At 40.5% G+C, this 17,734-nt stretch overlaps 1 protein-coding gene across 1 annotated transcript in view; it reads right to left on the minus strand.

The window, feature by feature from the left end:
• mpped1 (metallophosphoesterase domain containing 1) overlaps positions 1-17,734 on the minus strand; it is a 67,582-nt gene continuing 49,848 nt past the window's right edge. Inside the window, exons 5-7 of the mRNA XM_010741342.3 lie at positions 12,494-12,609; positions 6,510-6,623; positions 1-3,918 (exon numbers count right to left, since the gene is read on the minus strand). Coding sequence (XP_010739644.1) covers positions 3,800-3,918; positions 6,510-6,623; positions 12,494-12,609 — 349 coding nt within the window. The 3' untranslated portion in view covers positions 1-3,799. The remainder of the gene's footprint in view (positions 3,919-6,509; positions 6,624-12,493; positions 12,610-17,734) is intronic.

The following is a 17,734-nucleotide window of genomic DNA, read 5'->3' on the forward strand; positions in this document are numbered from 1 at the left end:
TCACAGATAAGGTTTTATTCAATCGCTTGAATAATCTCTCAGAACCAGCAGAATCCTTATGGTTTTAAGAAAGAAAGGTACTTTACATTTTCAGAGTTGTCTCCAGGAGCAACACAGTCAAACTTTGCAGCTGTTGGGTCTTCATTTTTTGTTTTACAGTTTAAAAAAATGTAAAAGTCCCCAACAACAATGGCAAAATACAACACCATATGAACACTTTGATTCCAAAATGCTATACATCCATTTGAAAAAAGACCTGAATTGAACCATCCAATGCTGTCGAAATACAGAGGATCCAGCCAGTAAACATGTTACCAAGGACAAAAGTTACTAACAGTCCAAAAGTACCACCACAATCTGCTTTCAAGTTTCAGCTGTCAATCATTCTGCATGTGTAGGCGTCCACTTCTTTCAAATGGTACATATCTCATTTTGGAACAAAACTCTTCATATGCAGATTGTCTGAGTAGCAGAAGTCATTAACTCCTTTAAGCATGCCTGAAGAAATAAATCAAGAAATAGTACATCACTTTTTTTTTTCTCTTGGAAAAAACAGGAAACACATAACACGTCTATTGAAGCAGAAGAGCATCAAAATGAGACATCTAAATGAGGACTGGGACTGGAGAGACCAAACAGACAGCTCTTCATGAGACTTAAAGATGAAAGTTCCTCCCATCTTTTGGTTTTAAATAGTTCCCCTTATTCCTTTCTTGGAACATTTTCCTTCGTAGGCATGAATTAAATTAATGTGTTTGTGTTTTCATTCAAACAAACACAAACATTCAAACTATTACTGACTAACCCTGATCTGAATTCTGCCCACTTCATGCCTAAAATCCGGGTTCTTTGAAGACGATCGTAATGATGGATCGTGCCGGCATTCAATAACGAACCATTGCTTGTTTTTCTGATCCAACAAAACCAATTAGTGAAGCGGGGCTTGCTACTGAAATGGTGCAACTGTTTGTTTCTTATAAACAAGTGTTGAGCAGAGATAGTTTGTACCTGCTTGACAAGACAAACTTTAATACACAGTAAATTCTGCAATAAGTCTTAATTTTTGACAGTACAGTACGTTAGCTTAGCAGCGACTGAAACTTATCCCAAAGTGGTAACCTTACTGGAATGAATGATTGTGGACAGTTGAAAAGATAAACTCAAAGCACCAAAACAGAGTATGACAGGACTGTTTTTATTTATTAATTTTTTCTTCTATATATATAAATATATATATTTTTGTCTTACCTTTATTTGCTTTTATTTGTTTTGTGTGTTTTTTTCTTGAGTTTGCCTCATGTTGTTCATTATTAGCCATCAAACCTAAAATCTCTTTGCCTACTCGTCACACTCCATAACGTTAGCCAATTATCGTCAATAAACCATGGATATATAATAGAACTGGAAGCGGCACCCATGGGACTGCCGGCATAACACCGGCCTCTTAAAGGAAGGTGCTTGCTCATGGTGGGAATTGTTGGGTCTCTGTAAATAATTTTCTAAAGACTATGATCTAGACCTGTTCTATATGGAAAGTGTCATGAGATAACTTCTGTTATGATTTGGTGATGTATAAATAAAACTGAACTGAATAAGCAGCATCTTGATGTACACATGCGGTTGCATTGTAGCTACAGTATTTCACCTTTTGTGCCTACAAGAATCAGGTTAATAAGCAATATCCTTTCATTTGAACTCTTCACCAATTTGACATATTCAGAAACAGGCTCCAAACAAATAGAAATATAACAAATGAAGGCATTTCAGTTTTATCATCCTGGGTCTGATATTGTTGCAGATATAGACTGTCTGTACAGATTTATGCTTGTGTTTCTGTGTTCTGTAAGCTCCGGGATAGAGCTCTAGATTTGTATCTGAATGCTCTAGATGTCTCTATTTGCTTGTGTTTCTAAAGCTGCGGTGCTCTACACCACATCTTAAACTTTATCTTAATTCTAAACCTAATCCTAAACCTAAACGTGCCCCTTAAAGCAGCGAGGACCTGCTGAAATGTCCTCAATGTCAGGGCCTAAAAACTCAAACTGCTCCACATTAACATTAGCACAGACACTCAGGCGTCAGTGTGCATGCTCTAACAAGTGTGCACACCTCCCACCATTATCCACGGACACGGGTTTCTTGGTGAGACATTCTGCTCTTTTCTCTTATGCCCATTTGGGAACATTAAGACATCAGCTGGCACAATGAATGCTGATGTGCTGGAGAGGCGAGTGAAGTGGGAGTAAACTGCAGCCCCGGGGAACATTCATACATAATGTTGGAGAGCAGGGAGATCAAAGTGTGACGAGGTCTTGTTATGCTCTCTTACAGAGAGCGGTCATATTCAGAAAATGGAGCAAAGGGGGGTAAAAAAAAAGAAAAAAAGAAAAGCTCTTTTTTCAGACAAACTGCTCAGGGACATGAAGGGTTAATAATCACCAAATGGGGCCGAGCAGCTTCACAGAGAAGAAAATACCATAATAAGCATTTACATTACTAAGAAATAGACCAAAGGAAATGTAACAACCACACATTTCTGGACACAAATATTATTATTATTAATTTTTTTTTTTTCGAAAAGCAGAGCAACAACTTCAAGAAATCTTCGAGAAAAGCTTTTTTTTTTTCTTTACATTGACAGAGAACATTTACATAGACCAGTTACAGTACATGTAATTACAGCTTTATTCCTCTGGAAAAAAGGATCCCATGAATAACACGGGGTGGAGGGGGGCGGTTGAAAGCACCACCGCTGCTCAGAAGCTGAGTTGGCACGACTGTCCAGAAGTAGCGTTGGCATGTAGCACCTTTACCTGCTGTGCTTTCCAAGTCCAGAACGCCACCCCCAACCTCCCAGTCGTCGCTAAAAAGCCGAGCTAGTCATTCACAGCATGAAGGATGGAGGGGAACGGGAAAAAAAATGAAAAAGAGGAGAAAAGGCAGAAGGGGAGCTACATGGAAGGACAACAAGGGGAAAAAGCTGCCCACGTTTTCCTCTGTGACCTCCTCTCAGCCAGTTAAGAGGCTTATGGGGGCTGTAATGAGGCCCGGGGGAGCGGTGTCAACATGTTTGACACCCTGAATCGTACAAAGCCTGTGGCAGAGACCTCTCGCTGCCCTAACATGCTCGCTTTGAGCTTACACACACACGCTGGCAAAAAAGACACACTCTAGCATGCTCCGGGCCTGAGGATGGGAGAGAAACAGAAGGGAAGATACGGGAGGGCTGGGAGAAGAAAGAGGAGAAAGAAGAGAAATGAAAGTGTGTGGGGAGAAAAGTTGTGTTCGATTCCCTCTGGCAAACGTTCCGTTGCTACTGTTGAGTCGTGGCTTTGTCAAGACTCTCCTGTAGACGAGGCGCTGGGCTTCACTTGTGTCCAAATGTGTTCAGTTCATTGAAATGAAGTACCAACAGGGACGTCTGGGGTGTCTTTTCCGTCTCTCTAAGAGCCACATCAGATTGTCAGTGCAGTAAAAGAGGACACAGAGAAATGTCCACATATCGGCATGTAGGAGCCTCCGTCCGTTCGTCCGTTCGTCCGTTCGTCTGCTCTCAGACTCAGTGTTGAGATGAAGAAATGATGGCACATGAAATCGTTTAACATTAATAGCGTGAGGAAGCGTCCGTGCCCTCACTTAGTCCGCCCCATCTCCAGGCGTGTGCGTACGCGCGGCGTCAAACACATACCTGCGTTATATTTACAGAATTCCGGTCCGTTCTGCCCAATCGACTTCACCTGCCTCTCCTGGCTCCTTTCTCCTGATTGGCAGTAGGTGTTTTGAGGCCAGCTTCCTCTAGTCATGTGGTCCTGGGGTTTGGAAGGTCAAAGACAATGGGCGGGTTCATGGGCAGGAAGTTGACAGTGCAGGCCGAGGCGTTGACGAATGTTGTGGTGCCGTCAGTCATCATGCCGTAACCTGGGTAGAAGTGAAAAAGGTAAATTCCTAACCACTTTAAAGCAACAATGTTTAACTTTTCTACCATAAAATAACAGATTTTAAATATTTTTAATGCTACACTATGTATAATCAGGTGAATGGTGTTTAACAGTCACACACCACAAACTATTTCGCGGATTTTGGTGAAACTGGATCATATTTTATAGGGAAATTTTTTTTCTGGTTTTCCCTCTGATGAAATCCGGCTGCTCCGCCTCAATTTTCCTGATGGACAGTAAAGTAAACTGCTACCAACTGTAGCTGTTGTAACCCAGCTGCCTGAACTGTGAGCTCAGAGCTCCAGGAAACTCTTAGTGTTTTGAACCACTATGAAAAGGAGGTATTCAGGCACAGGGAGCAGAGCTGGTGTCATGCCAGAACCGAAGATGGGCAAGTGGGAATGTAATGGGGCTCAGAAGTCTTTATGGACAAAAGGAGGACGTTGACAGAGGAAGCTAAGAAGAGAAAATGGACAAGAGGCCGAGAGACAGAGCTGGGCTTCTTGCTGTTGGACTAATAAGTAATATTAGCTGGTCCACAGCAGTTCTACACTCTGAAACTAGGAGTGCTAAATTGCAAAAATACCAATTTCTACACAATATTGCTTTACAGAATCTGCAGTGTAATACACTGGTCTTACGGGTGTGCATTAGCTTGAATACATTAGAGAAAAGGAGAAAGTTTTTTTTTGTGACTCATAATAATGTTGCATAAATCCAAAAGCAGAGCAGTTTCTCTAGTCTTCTACTGATGCCGATGACACTTCTCTGCAGCCGTTTGCTAAATATGGAATTTTTACAACATTTTTACAGCTCACTATTAAAATTTAGCCTTCCCAAAAGAGATGCAAATCCTCAGTAAATATTCCCCAATACATGATTAAATGATAAAATTAAATCAGCTGGAGTCCACTGTCAATCAGACGGGAATCATAATGAATACACAAACACAGAGGTAATCTCTTGGACGTGCAACTAAGAACCGGCACAGTTATGAGCATTTAGTATCACGGCACATCTTCATGATTTCTAATAGAATCCAGTTCGAGGAAATATATGCAGAGCGTGACGCCAACACCACTACAGTTAAAAAATTCGCTGCTCAAAAGGTACTTTGGATCAATGTTTCTTCCAAATGGCAAATGTAAAATGTGTGACTATTTTGTCAAGCATAAGTTAAACACCATCTCTCAGAAAGTCCTACAATTTAACTTTGCACTCTCAGTGATTTTTCTCCAAGTGTAGGTGTCACTTTCAGCTTCTCCTGGAACAGAACTCTGCATGTCTGCGTCGGCCCTTTTAGATTTGGAATACATGAATACGAAACACACAGCGCGGATCATTTCTGAATTTCTTTCACATTAGTCCTCACATTAATGAGCGGAGCTGTTTTCAGCCTCATTCTCCTGTTACAAAATCTGATCTAGTTTCTAATCTGGTTCTCTCTGATGGGGGGACCGCTGCTCCACGGGTTCAATGCTGACCTGATAACCTGGAAAAAAAAAAGCAATCCTCAGTCCAGGGAGATGCCCTCTGTGCCCCCGCTGGCCTGAATGAAATGCTGATAGCTACGTGGCAGCTCTCTAATACACACTTTAATCGTCTTCTTCAGGAAAATATCATGCAGTATCTCCATATTCTCTGAGGTTACGAGGCAGGAACTGAATTGTTATTCATTAATTAACTTTAAAAGATTCAGATTCAGGAAAAGATGAAGCTCTGATATATCTACTTGTGACTGGCTGATTTATATAACAAAGTAAAGGTTTAGGTGTTAAAATATAAATGTGTGAAAACTAACTGCCACCTTCAGAATGTGATAAAAACAACCACAAATACTTTAAATGATGTTCTTCTTCAGTTTGATGCTAAATATGATATATTATCTTACGAATTTAGGTAATTTAGATTTATGTAAGCCTATGTTAAATCTATTCATAAATAAAAAGAGAAATACTTTATACTTTTATCTACTGTACACTCTGGACTAAAAACACATCATATGTGGGGATATAACTGATTACACGTACATTATTCTGATATGAACAGGTGATGTGTTCTGAAAATGTACAAACGAGATCACATTTGAGCAGTCAGGAGTGTAATTTTCTCCATCGAGGATGGACGGGACAATTTCAGAATCCAGGGAGAGAGTTTATCAAAACGTTCAAATGTTCACCTGTCACCTTCAGTTATTACTGGGCACTTTACAAAAAATGGCCTAAATTTTGCCTCTCAGGTAACAGATTGTGAGGAACACCTGCAGACATTACTCAGGGCTAAAATCCTTTGATCCATCTGTGTTTTCAGGGAAAATGTACTTTAGCTGTTACTGTGTGCAGACGATTGTCCTGAAAAGATGAAAGATGAATACTTTACTTTAAGTTTACATAGTTCTCAACATCTGGTGCAGGCACTGCCTACTTCCTGTGTCCATGTGACTGTCATGTGAATTCACAATGTCAAAAATATTGTTCATGTAATGAACAAAAACCACATGTGCTTTGATGAAATGTACCTCTGTTATAACCGCAGTGTTGTGTGTGTTGACGTGTTTTACAGTGCATGTACCTTCATGAATGTGTCCAAACACATGTAACTTGGGCTGGACTCTCCTCTGGACCGTATTGAGAAGCTCCATGCACCCGACACGTTGCATCTTTTTAGGGACCCAGTCCAGGAAACCTGCACATGAGAGGCAGTGAAGAAGAACAAAGCAGATGTTCAGAGGAAATCACTAAGGCTAAACATCGAGGTTGGTCATACACTTTAGTGTATGCCACCTTGGTATTGCCACATCTTGACTACTCCCCAGAAATCTGGTGACGTGCAGCAAATAAAGAGCTGCACAAGTTTCAGAGCAAACTTGTGCAGCTGTGCAGACATAAATTTATAAAATTTATGTTTGCACTCAGTGTATCATTTTCTCAGAACAGACATAACCAAGAAACAACACGGGTTATGAGGGGTCATGTTACAGTTCCTCAACCTCAAACCAATGCAATGAAAAATATGAATAGAGCTGTTTTTCAGTGGAATAATTTATCATATATTATTACTGCAGCAACAAGAGTTTTAAAGAGCAGCTGTAGACGTTAGTGTGAGCAGAGGCAAAATATGACATTAGTCATTTTTTATTCATTTACTTTCTCTCTCTTTACTTTCACTGGTTTGGTTAAATATATAGTTCAAAGAATTTATTAAACATGGTCATAGATACAGCTGTTAGTATGTATGTTTATGTATGCATACATATATCTAAGTGTGTGTATTCATACATAGGTATAAAAATATAGAGAAATGTAAACACATTTTGATATGGTTTGTTGAAATTGTAGCTGGTTTTGTAATGTTTATACTGTTTTGGTTGGTTGGTACACCTTCCCTTAATAATAAAAGAGGAGAAAAATCACATTCAATTTAATCATCGTTGTGTGTTTTAGTGAGCCGGTCCTGTAAAAATTGAATTGCACAATTGTACTGTTCAAACTCTAAATAAGAAAAAAAAAAACATGTCAAAAATGCAGTTTATATCCCAAATCTCTCTTTTAAGGTGACTATAGGGTCTGTTTTCATGATCAAAGGTGCATGGCATGAAGCACAGTCAAATGTACTCATTATAGGAAACATATTATGTCCTGGGACATGTACTACCATAACATCAAAGTTAAGTTAATATATGCCAAAAGTCTTATTCATGTAGTATTTCTTCTTATTTTTATATGTATTAAATCTAGTTTCCATCAGATTTCCATCAGACTTTAAGATGAAATAACACGTGAGACTAAAACATTTACATGTTTAATCCTCAGCTTTGTGCCATGAACTGGCAGTTATTCCGTAATGATTCTTTAGGATCATTTCAGTAATGCGTCTAACGGGCAGCAGAGTAGTGTTTGATAGCACTGGGTTGTGTCTCCATGAACGTTATAAATTTCATCTCCCTTCAGAAAGCGATACATCACATATTAGAACCAAGCTCTCCATTTCAGGCTCCTTTCTCTAATGGCAAACTGCACATCGCAGCACAAAAAAAACGACTCTTAGAAAGCAGCCATAGAAAATAAAGATCAATCACAGCCACACACAGATGCAGACTTCACAGCGTGTGTGACAAGGATGAAGCATGGAGTGTATATGATTTAGTGGCCGCTCGGCGAGGAGGGATGCTGCTGATGCTGAGTCAATAAAAGCATCAAGTCGGAGGAATAAAATGAGTGAGGAGCTCATGCCTCCATCTTCCCAGCCTTCTGTCGCTCAGCACAGGCAGGAGTAAAAAAGTCAACAAAGGAAAAGAGGGAAAGAGAGTGAAGTGAACAAAAGAATAAATTATCAATTATTTTGTCCAAACCCCAAAGCACAGCTTCATCCTCTGGGCAGCATGAATGTAAGATAATCTCATAACAGTCTGCCCATTAGATTTTTATATTTCATTTGCATATGTTGAAATTTTGGCTTGGCTCAACAAAAACGGTCATCCTCTGGGGACAATAAATATCCACAGCAGTTCTGGAGAGATTAAATTGAAGTGCAGCAACTAAAGTTTCAAGAAACCACATAAATGATCAGATTCTTATAGAGAGAGAAGATTTAATGGAAATCTGTCCAGAGGTTAACAATATATGTTGAGATATTTTTGATGGACATACAGAAGAACAGGTTCCCACTGACTGTGGTGTGGTGAGAAGTCTCCTATGTGTTTTTTCTAAAGGATTGTGGGATAGCAGGCAGACTAAGAGCGACCAACAACTCGAGAAAGGGGAATGGAGTTTAAAGACTAATGACGTACAGTAGGAAACACAAATGAAATGTTGAAACAGGAATCTCTGGAACCAAGTCAAGTCTCTCATCTTTAAGATCAAATTGAAGTCAAGTCTCAAGTCTTTAGGACCAGGTTCAAGACAATTCCAAAGTCTAAAAAACAAGTCCTTGCCAAGTCTCAAGTCTTTAAGTCCAAGTCAAGTCTAATCATTTTTGAAGTAAGCCAAGTCGCAAGGCAAATCTGTCCAAGTCGAGTTGTAGGTTTTGGAATCAAATTCAGGCCTCAAGTCTCCAGCTCTGGTTTAGACACTACATTAAAGTTTGGATGGATCCTCACAGATACAATATTTATCTGTTTCTAAACATTTGAAAAGCAGTGCGAATCACAGTCCTTGCCCAGGACAAAGCTAAATAAAAGTTTGTGGCCATATAATTGTCAGCTTGTGACAAGCGAACAGTAGCGGGTCATGACGTGATTAGTTTGAAGCAGTTCTTCACCGGTGCAAAACAAAAGAAAAAAGGAAAGATAAAGACTCTCTAGGGATGACTTTAAGATTCTTGATACATTTTTATCTTTTACTGCCAAACAGAGGGCTAAAAATCTCACTCAAGGCAAAGTTAATGGACCCTCTCATACTCAACACAGACATAAAAACTTCATGTTCTCAGCTGGCAGTGAATCAGCCATATAGAGCCTGACTACTTTGTCCTCTAAATGTATCTACCTGTAAAAAAAACACAACACTTTTAGTTCAGTTTAGGTATAAAAACTCTAAGTGTATTCTTTACAAGTCTTGGGAGATGGTGGAAGTGAAGTGAGAAGTTACGAGGGCTTTTTTTGTGTCTCGGGGTATTTTGCTCTAATGTGCCGCTTGTTTGAAAGCAGCTGCTGCTTTGGGCACTGAGCCTGTTTTCTTCTTTTTGTCTCACTTTCTCTCTCTCTGCTGTTAACTTCTTCCTCACAGCCAGATAAAGAGGCCATATTTTTCCTCTCTAGCCACCGATCTGCCGCTTTATCGCGCCTCATAAAAGACGGGCGCTTTTGTCGCAGTGCGAAACTGACGTCTTGATCGCACTTCTTCTTCCTTTACCTCCATGTCCATCATTTGTTATTCTGTCTTTTTACACATTTCTCCAAAGTGGAGTCTTTTCTCGGCCTCTAGCACTGTGAAAGGATCCTACCTATCGCCCACACTTTTGTCCTCCATTCCCTATTTTTTTGTCTCATTCCATTCCCTCCAGTCTTGCTCTGACTGTGTGTGTGTGTGTGTGTGTGTGTGTGTGTCATGCATTAGTAGCCTGCTGTAGCTGCTCCATATGCCGGTGGCTTACGAGCAGATAGCTGGAGACACTTCGCTAAGCTGAATGGAAAATAAACGGCCGCGTTCGCAGCCGAGACGCAGACACAGAAATCAATCACACACACTCGTCTGAGCACCACAGCTGCAGCGGGAGATGAGGTGTGAAAGTGTGTGTGTGTGTGTGTGTGTGTGTATGTGTGTGTGTGTGTGTGTGAGACAGAGGCATGTGTAGGGGATGTCAGTTAGTTTGTGAGCCAGCATCTGTGTTTGTTCAAACTGTTGAGATGTTTGTAAGGCGAGAAAGAGTGTGTCTGTGTGTGTGTGTGTGTGTGAAGCTGAAAGGTGATCACTAAGACAGCTAATAATCTCCTCTGAAGGTGAAGTGTGTTTCCAGGCAGCGCTGACTGGACTGAGATTCCCTTCGCCCTTTATCCATCCACTCACAGTGATTCATCAGAGCCACTGAGCTCATGCTGTGTGTGTCTGTGTAAGAGTCATAGATGTGTGGACACACCTGTATGTTGTTTGTATGAATATGTACGAGCAGGTGTTAATATATAATACACTGAGTTTATGAGAAAATGAGAAATGTTGTGCAAGGAAATTCATTAAATATGCACCATAAAATAAAATAAATACATATGCTCGAATGACCTAAAATTAAAGGTCTTTGTCAGATCTGGGGTAGTTACATGCCCAAAATATTTAGTTAGCAGTGTTTTCAGCTATGCTTGCCACACAGTCTGATGAAATGCGATGAGGAAAATAAAAAAAAATGTTTTGCAGGGAAATTAATAATTGATTAAAGATGGTACGAAGATCAATGAAGATACGAAGATCAAATACATAGGAATTAAGGAGTTCAAAATCAGACTGGTTGATGACAAAGAAAGGCAGAGGATTAACTAAGAGAATTATTTATTATTGTTTCTTTTTTTGTTTAGTTTTATTTTGTCTGACCAAAAGTCTAAAACCCCTTAAATGTAACATTTATATAAGTTAAGATTAGGCTATATAGAAAATAAAAGCAGCAGTAGGAAACAGATGTTGCCACCACCCACCCAAATCCCTAACCCACTTTGATCCCTGTGTATGAGTGCTTTTATTCACATTCAGCTATAAGTCCAGCTATAGTCGTGCTGCACATCAACACACATTTTAATGTGCTCAATTATAAGATAAGATAAGACAGACTTTAATGATCCCACACCGGGGAAATTCACTTGTCACAGTAGCTCATATACGGAAGGTTGATAATAAATTATTCAGTAAGTTAAAATTATACCTAAGGAATATATAGGAAAAAAGTCTTGAAGTCCTGCTGAAGAAAGTCATGAAGTCTTGCTGGTGTTAAAGAGTCTGACAGCTGTTGGAATGAAGGACCTGTGGTAGCGTTCCTTCTTACATGGTGGGGGTAGCAGTCTGTTGAAGGAGCTGTTTAAGCCCACCAATTATAAAAATATGTTTCAGTTTCAGACTCAATCAACTGAAATGTGACTACTTTCAGGTCAATAAATGTATAAAGTGACTTGTGACTTTAAGGTCTGTTTAACGCATGCAGTGTACTGATGCAGGAGTTGCACTTTGTGATTCATTTGTCCATGTGTTGCAGGGATTGTTGGTGGTGGTCATAGTGCAAATGTGTGACACGGGAAGGGTGTAGTGAGAAAAAAGAAGCATGATTCAATATAAATACAGTCTACTCAGCACATGATCAGCTTTTACCTGCTGCATTCTCTCTCTGTTCTCTCTTGTTCATATTTTGTGCATCTTTGATTTTTATTCATATTTAGATTGAGATTATAATATCATATTATATCATCATTTAAGAAGGCATTGGAGTTGAACCACAGACAGCAAGTAAATGTTTTGTCATCAACATTTCAGTCAGTTCAGTGAAACCCCACTTCGCTTATGAACTCTCCTCCTCTCACAGTGTATTCTGAGTGGGGCAGTACCAGGAAACTGGCTGCATAGTAAGCTGCTGTCTTAATGTCTTAATAAGTTAAACGTTCATAAGTACACGTTTAATGCTCTGATATGATTTAGACATTCATGCTGGCAAATTAAATTTACAGAAAATAGATCTGCTTCTGATTTCTGTGTGTGCACGTATGTGTGTATATACACTGTATGTACATGAACACACATATACTGTGTGTGTGTCTGAGCACAGATGCCTAAATCGGCATGTGTGTTAATATTAAAAACCGATCTTACATGTGCACACATTCTGTACCTGTATGTATAGGGTAGTGACTGTGTGTGTGTATATTTAATTACTGTATATACATGTTTAGATGTATGTTGCAGCATATGTGTGTGTGAATAATCTAGATAAACTATTGCCCATGAGAATCTGCATTTGTTGTTTTCGTATGTGCGCTGATGAAACATATGCCGTGCATTCTTACATGCTTGTTTATGTGAGCTCGTACTCATGTATTTACATACAGTATGTTCTGTATGTGTGTGCTGTAATGTGTGTCTTACCCAGTGGGGGGCAGTGTGTGACCAGGATGTCTGTGTTGTCGGGGACCTGGTTCCACTTGTCCAACAGAGCCTGACCCCTTGGTAGATTGAAGCCCCAGCCGTAGTACCAGGGCTGCCTGCAGACACACGCAAACACACACACACACACACATGGTTAATACACTGACTGTCAGAAGTACATACATCATCATGCGGGAAGTTTTGTTGAGGGTTAACAGAATATCAGAATGTTTCATTCATGTGCAAGAGTGGCCACATTAAAAACACAAAACCAGAGAGCAGAACATGATGCACAACCTTTGACACTCATAACAACAGTGCTGTGTAACCATCAGAGCCCTGCAGGCTGCGTTCAACATTTGCAAAAGTAAATGTGCCCATAAACTCAAAGCAAATAATTTGATTCGACATTTATCAGTGAAATCCAAAACACAAATGTGGTGATGATCCTCGTTTGTACAGCATCAGCAGAGTATTTCCTGTTAGATTTAGGTGTTGTTCTTAAAATAACACACACTTTGGTGACGTTTATACTAAAAGTTGCTGACTAGACTCTTGTGCGTCAGTTTTTATGACGAGGGTCTGACACAATCACCTTGTAAATGCAGTTTTTCTTTGTTTATGCAACTTTTCGGCGCCGGCAGCAAATATTTCGTAGCTCTGTGAGCCGTCGTCTGTTGCCTGACTGTCAAATCTTATTCATGTTGACACACACTGACCCCTTTTGTCTCGTCTTTACAGGACTTAATTGTGCTTTTCAAAATGTAATTTGCTGCCTGGAGTGATTCATGAGGGAAAGAATCAAACTGCAGGATCACAAGACAGACAGCGAAGATCATAAATCCAGCGTGACCTCTTACTCGTTTTTTTTGCCGCCCACACAAAACAACTGTCAGCCTTCTTCCTCTTAGTGTCTAAACATGTGCTTTGACCTTTAAGATGAGAAGCTGCTCGGGTGAGGAGGGTGCAGGGGGGGAATTATGAAGAGCAGTCATCTACTGGAGGGGAGAAATCAAAAAGATCCCAGGAAGAGGGGATGTGCGACGGGTGCGTAGAAAGCTACATTAAACATCTCCTTGATCACAGTCACACCCTGGAACGCTCCACGACAGGAAGACGAGGGAGGAAAAGTGAGAAATGAAAAAAGAGAGAGAAGAAGAAGAAAAGGAGGAGGGCCTTGATGGTTGGGGAGCGTGTCCCTTTACTTTGATAGCGGACGCCTCGGCCGTGAGTGACGGAGAAGAAATTAACATGTCACTTACAATCTGTACTCCGATCCATCTTCCTCACCAACACGACGCACGTGTGTGTGGGTGCAACCGTAGGCGACGACGTCCGCCGCTGCCGCCTTTTTTTTTTTTTTTTACATTGCCGAGTGCAGTCACTCGAAACGCCAACTTTATCGCCATGGCCGCTGCCTGACGCGTCTGTGCTCAGTGGAACATCAGATGAGGATTTTTTAGAATAATTTCCGGAGTGTATGTGTGTGTGTGTGTGAGACATGCTTGGGGACTTCAAAGACAGATGGGGAGACAGAAAGACGAGGCCTGAAGATAGGAAGAAATACCTGTCACACATACACCTACACACACAAAAACACAAACACACAGACGATCTCTTTGTCTTTCTTTCTAATTAAGAAAACTAAAAATGGTGACTCCGAGGTCACCAGTGGAGGTGGGGGGTGGTCAAACACATGTGGCAGTGGATCATGGGAAATCACATCCTATTTCAGCCAGAGCACACGCGATTAAAATTCCATCACTTCCTGAACATCAGAGACTAAACATTTCTGACGAGTGATCTGGTGCAGCCCATGAACACAATTTCAATAATTTACACTGCGAATATTAAAACATTTAGACTGACTTTAGCATATTAATAGAGCCCGTGGAATGTAATATTCATGTTCATCCTAACATGGACGTCTCAATTAAAATGAAATGAGCTCTGCGGTGCGATTGATGCTCCTGATTCTCTCAGTGTGAATGGAGGGATGAAGAGAGGGCAAAAGAGGAGAGGAGAGACTGTAAAGAGGTTTCCCCCCAACGGACTGATTCATCCTAACGGAGTGAGGATACGCAAAGAGAAAGATTCATGAGGATGGAGGAAACGAGTGATGAGATGCTTGGATGGAGCAGTTCAAGTCAACTTAAATGACCATATTGTACTTTGGCATGTTTTATTAAAGACAAATCAAGTACTCTTTAAATTATTCACAACCGTTCTCTGAAAGATATTCAGTATTTAGATTGCTTCACTTCTGTTCAGTTTACCTTGAAAACTCTATCAACTTGAAGACTCGGTATATTGTTCCTACACTGAGTGACAGCATCAGTTCTGTATTTAAACACTGAAACAACGTTTATTTCTACCTGAAAACCAACCTCTTGTGAAGCTCTTCACATGTGATGGGATGGTTAAATGTGCAACTTTGACAACAGAGAATATGGTGTTCATTTTGTCTCTTACCAATAGCCAAGTTTCTTTGAACATGGACTACTATCTTTGCATAAACCTCAACTGAGGTTCTTTAACCCTAAAACCCTACCCATTTGGTCCGTCCTCCACATGACTACAAACCCCACCGGGGGCATTTCAGAAGTGGATTGGTTCCCCTGCCAGACTTTGCTTCCTAATATGTTTCTAAACGTGTAAATATGCTACAAAGTTAAATTGTTTCCCTTTTGGCTGTTTTTATGACCAGCAGTGTGCACATTGTGTTATATTTTGAAAATCAACTGGATCTAGATCTAGATGCCGTTTCTGTGTCTTCCTTCTGGCCAGCTCAAGCTGCTCTGTGCAGATTGACATGAACTGCTCACGGCATCCGTCAAAAATAAAACAGCTGCGTATTCTTCTGGGACGCTTCTGAACCAGACTGGTAGAGATTTGAAACATTGACTAGAAAGTCCAACAGAGCCTGACCCCGCGCCACACACAGAACGCCTCACATCCATGGCCAGTGGATTTGGGGGTAACTCTGACCATAAGCTTTTTCTGATCTCAATCTAAGAGTTTTGTTTGCATACACTTAAAGATACCCTGTGGAGTTTTTGATCATGAGCTGTGTTATAGAGTGATGTTTTTGTGTGATGATCCCCATTTGTTGTACATGATCAACCTGTTCCCACTCCCAACTTGTCAAATAGTAGTGCTCCTATGGTCATAGGAATGACTTTTGCCACTTTTTTAGCCACTGACGACTTGATGAAAATACTGAGAGGTGATTCTAATATTCTGTTCCTGAATTTCAGGAACATCTCTCATTAATAACACAGTTAAACAGCAGCACAAACTTCAGCTTCCGAAATGATCCTGAAGTTGAATCAAAACCACTCTACAACACTTTCAACAGCACAACACAACCTCATGACCGTTGGATTGGCCTGTAGCACTTTGCACACTAATCTTCTCAATGTATCTGTGCCTGTTTTATGCTGTCTGAATTTGTGAAGTTAAAAATAAAGCCAGAGGAAGAAAAGACTAAAGCTGTCAAAAGCATAAAACAAAGAATGACTGTATGTTTACTGTCATGCATTTTAATGTACAACAAGTTTGAGACTGTTTATAGTTAATGGACTAAAACCACTGCCTTTAATGCATACACACGCAATCTGTGAGTGACAGCTGCTGTCAAAACTTCTGAGAATATTCGGCCAGATTAAAAACTTTCGTTTTAATTCTTTACTGGCTATGCATCATAAAAAAATCATTATCTCAAGTTTGTCATCCAGTATACCTGAAAGTGATGATCCAGTCTATCATTTTGTCATCCGAGGATTACAGAATCCTTTATGAAATATCGCAGCTTGTTTTCATTTTGTGACATCAATCATTCTGTAAGAGAATCATCACTCTTTTCTTTTTCAAACGGCTCATTTCTCGCTCTGCGGCAAAAACGTCTCCATGGCATCCACGGGGTCCAGGAAAACGTCTATACTCTGACTGTGGGCGCCTCCATCAAAGAGATTATCTCTCGTGAGGAAATGGCCGTAGCTTCTCTCCACCAGAGACCCGCTCCTGTGTTTGCTGAGCAAACCTGAGACTAACTGAATGTAATTCCATGGATAATATCCCCGCTCCAGAATTATGATGTTTTTTTTTATCAGGTAAGGGATTACAGTAGTAAGTAATTTGTGTTAACTTAGAGGAGTAGAATCGGGCGAAGCGTGAAGCATATTCAATACTCTGTTAATGTGTTGGGCTGGTATTTGTTATGGGTTTAAAAAAAAGGGAGAAAACAGATGTTTGTGTTAGAGCGCTCAATCCCCAGGCGCACCTTCAGGCGGTGCACAGGGAGGAAAACAACAGCGTTCAAACCATTACTTTCATTTCACGCAAGCACACTCACACACAATCAGAGTTTACTGGCTTCACCTCTCTTAAGGACAAGAGGAAAAGTCAAATTTAACAGTTAATCTAAAATGCATTTAAGGATTTAACACAAACAGGCCCACTGATATCACCGGCGTGAGTCCATGAATCATTGAAGGCCTCTGCAGAGGCCTGCCAGGCACCCATGCCTGCCTCGCTCTCTTTTGCCTCGCTCTCTCTCCTTCATCTCTCCCCCCTCATCACATCTCTCTGTCCATTCCCTACTTTCCTCTTCCTTCTCCTTCTATCTGTCTCCTCTTGACATATTACTCCATCTCTGTGTCTCTCCCTTTTCATTTCTCCGCCTCGCTCTCCTCGTTAGTGGGGGAAACGACCTGCTTCCTGGAGAGCAGCCTCTCTGAGAGGGAATCTTTTAGAAACGCTGAAGGTATTCTGAGGCAGGACTGACTATCACACTATAGTTCTTTTTAAATCAGAATCAGAACCAGGTTTATTGCCAAGTAGGTTTTCACATACAACAAAATTTGCCTCCGGGTTTTGGAGGCGTACAGGTCCTGGAGGGATGGCAGATTGCAGTGGATACCGACCAAATGTGTCTGTAGCATTGTGCATTTTCAATCACCAAAAGCTGCTACTGAATGTTTATTCTATGATCACATATTTCCTCAGTTAAACCTGCATTCATTAATTGTTTTTGGTCACAAAAAGACACAACACACACCCTGACCCTCACCTTTATAAAGCTGATCAGTAACATGCTAGTTGCCTACTACTCCAGTCATTTCTGACCAGGTCCTTTGAGCTCTGTTTTGGTCTCCACCAGGTCATGAGAGACAGTTTTCCTCTGATAAATACAATAATATAATAGTAGTAGTAGTAATATAGTCTTGTTCGCAAACACAG

The sequence above is a fragment of the Larimichthys crocea genome, chromosome XX (genome assembly GCF_000972845.2).
Source record: "Larimichthys crocea isolate SSNF chromosome XX, L_crocea_2.0, whole genome shotgun sequence".
Taxonomy (NCBI): Eukaryota; Metazoa; Chordata; class Actinopteri; family Sciaenidae; genus Larimichthys; species Larimichthys crocea.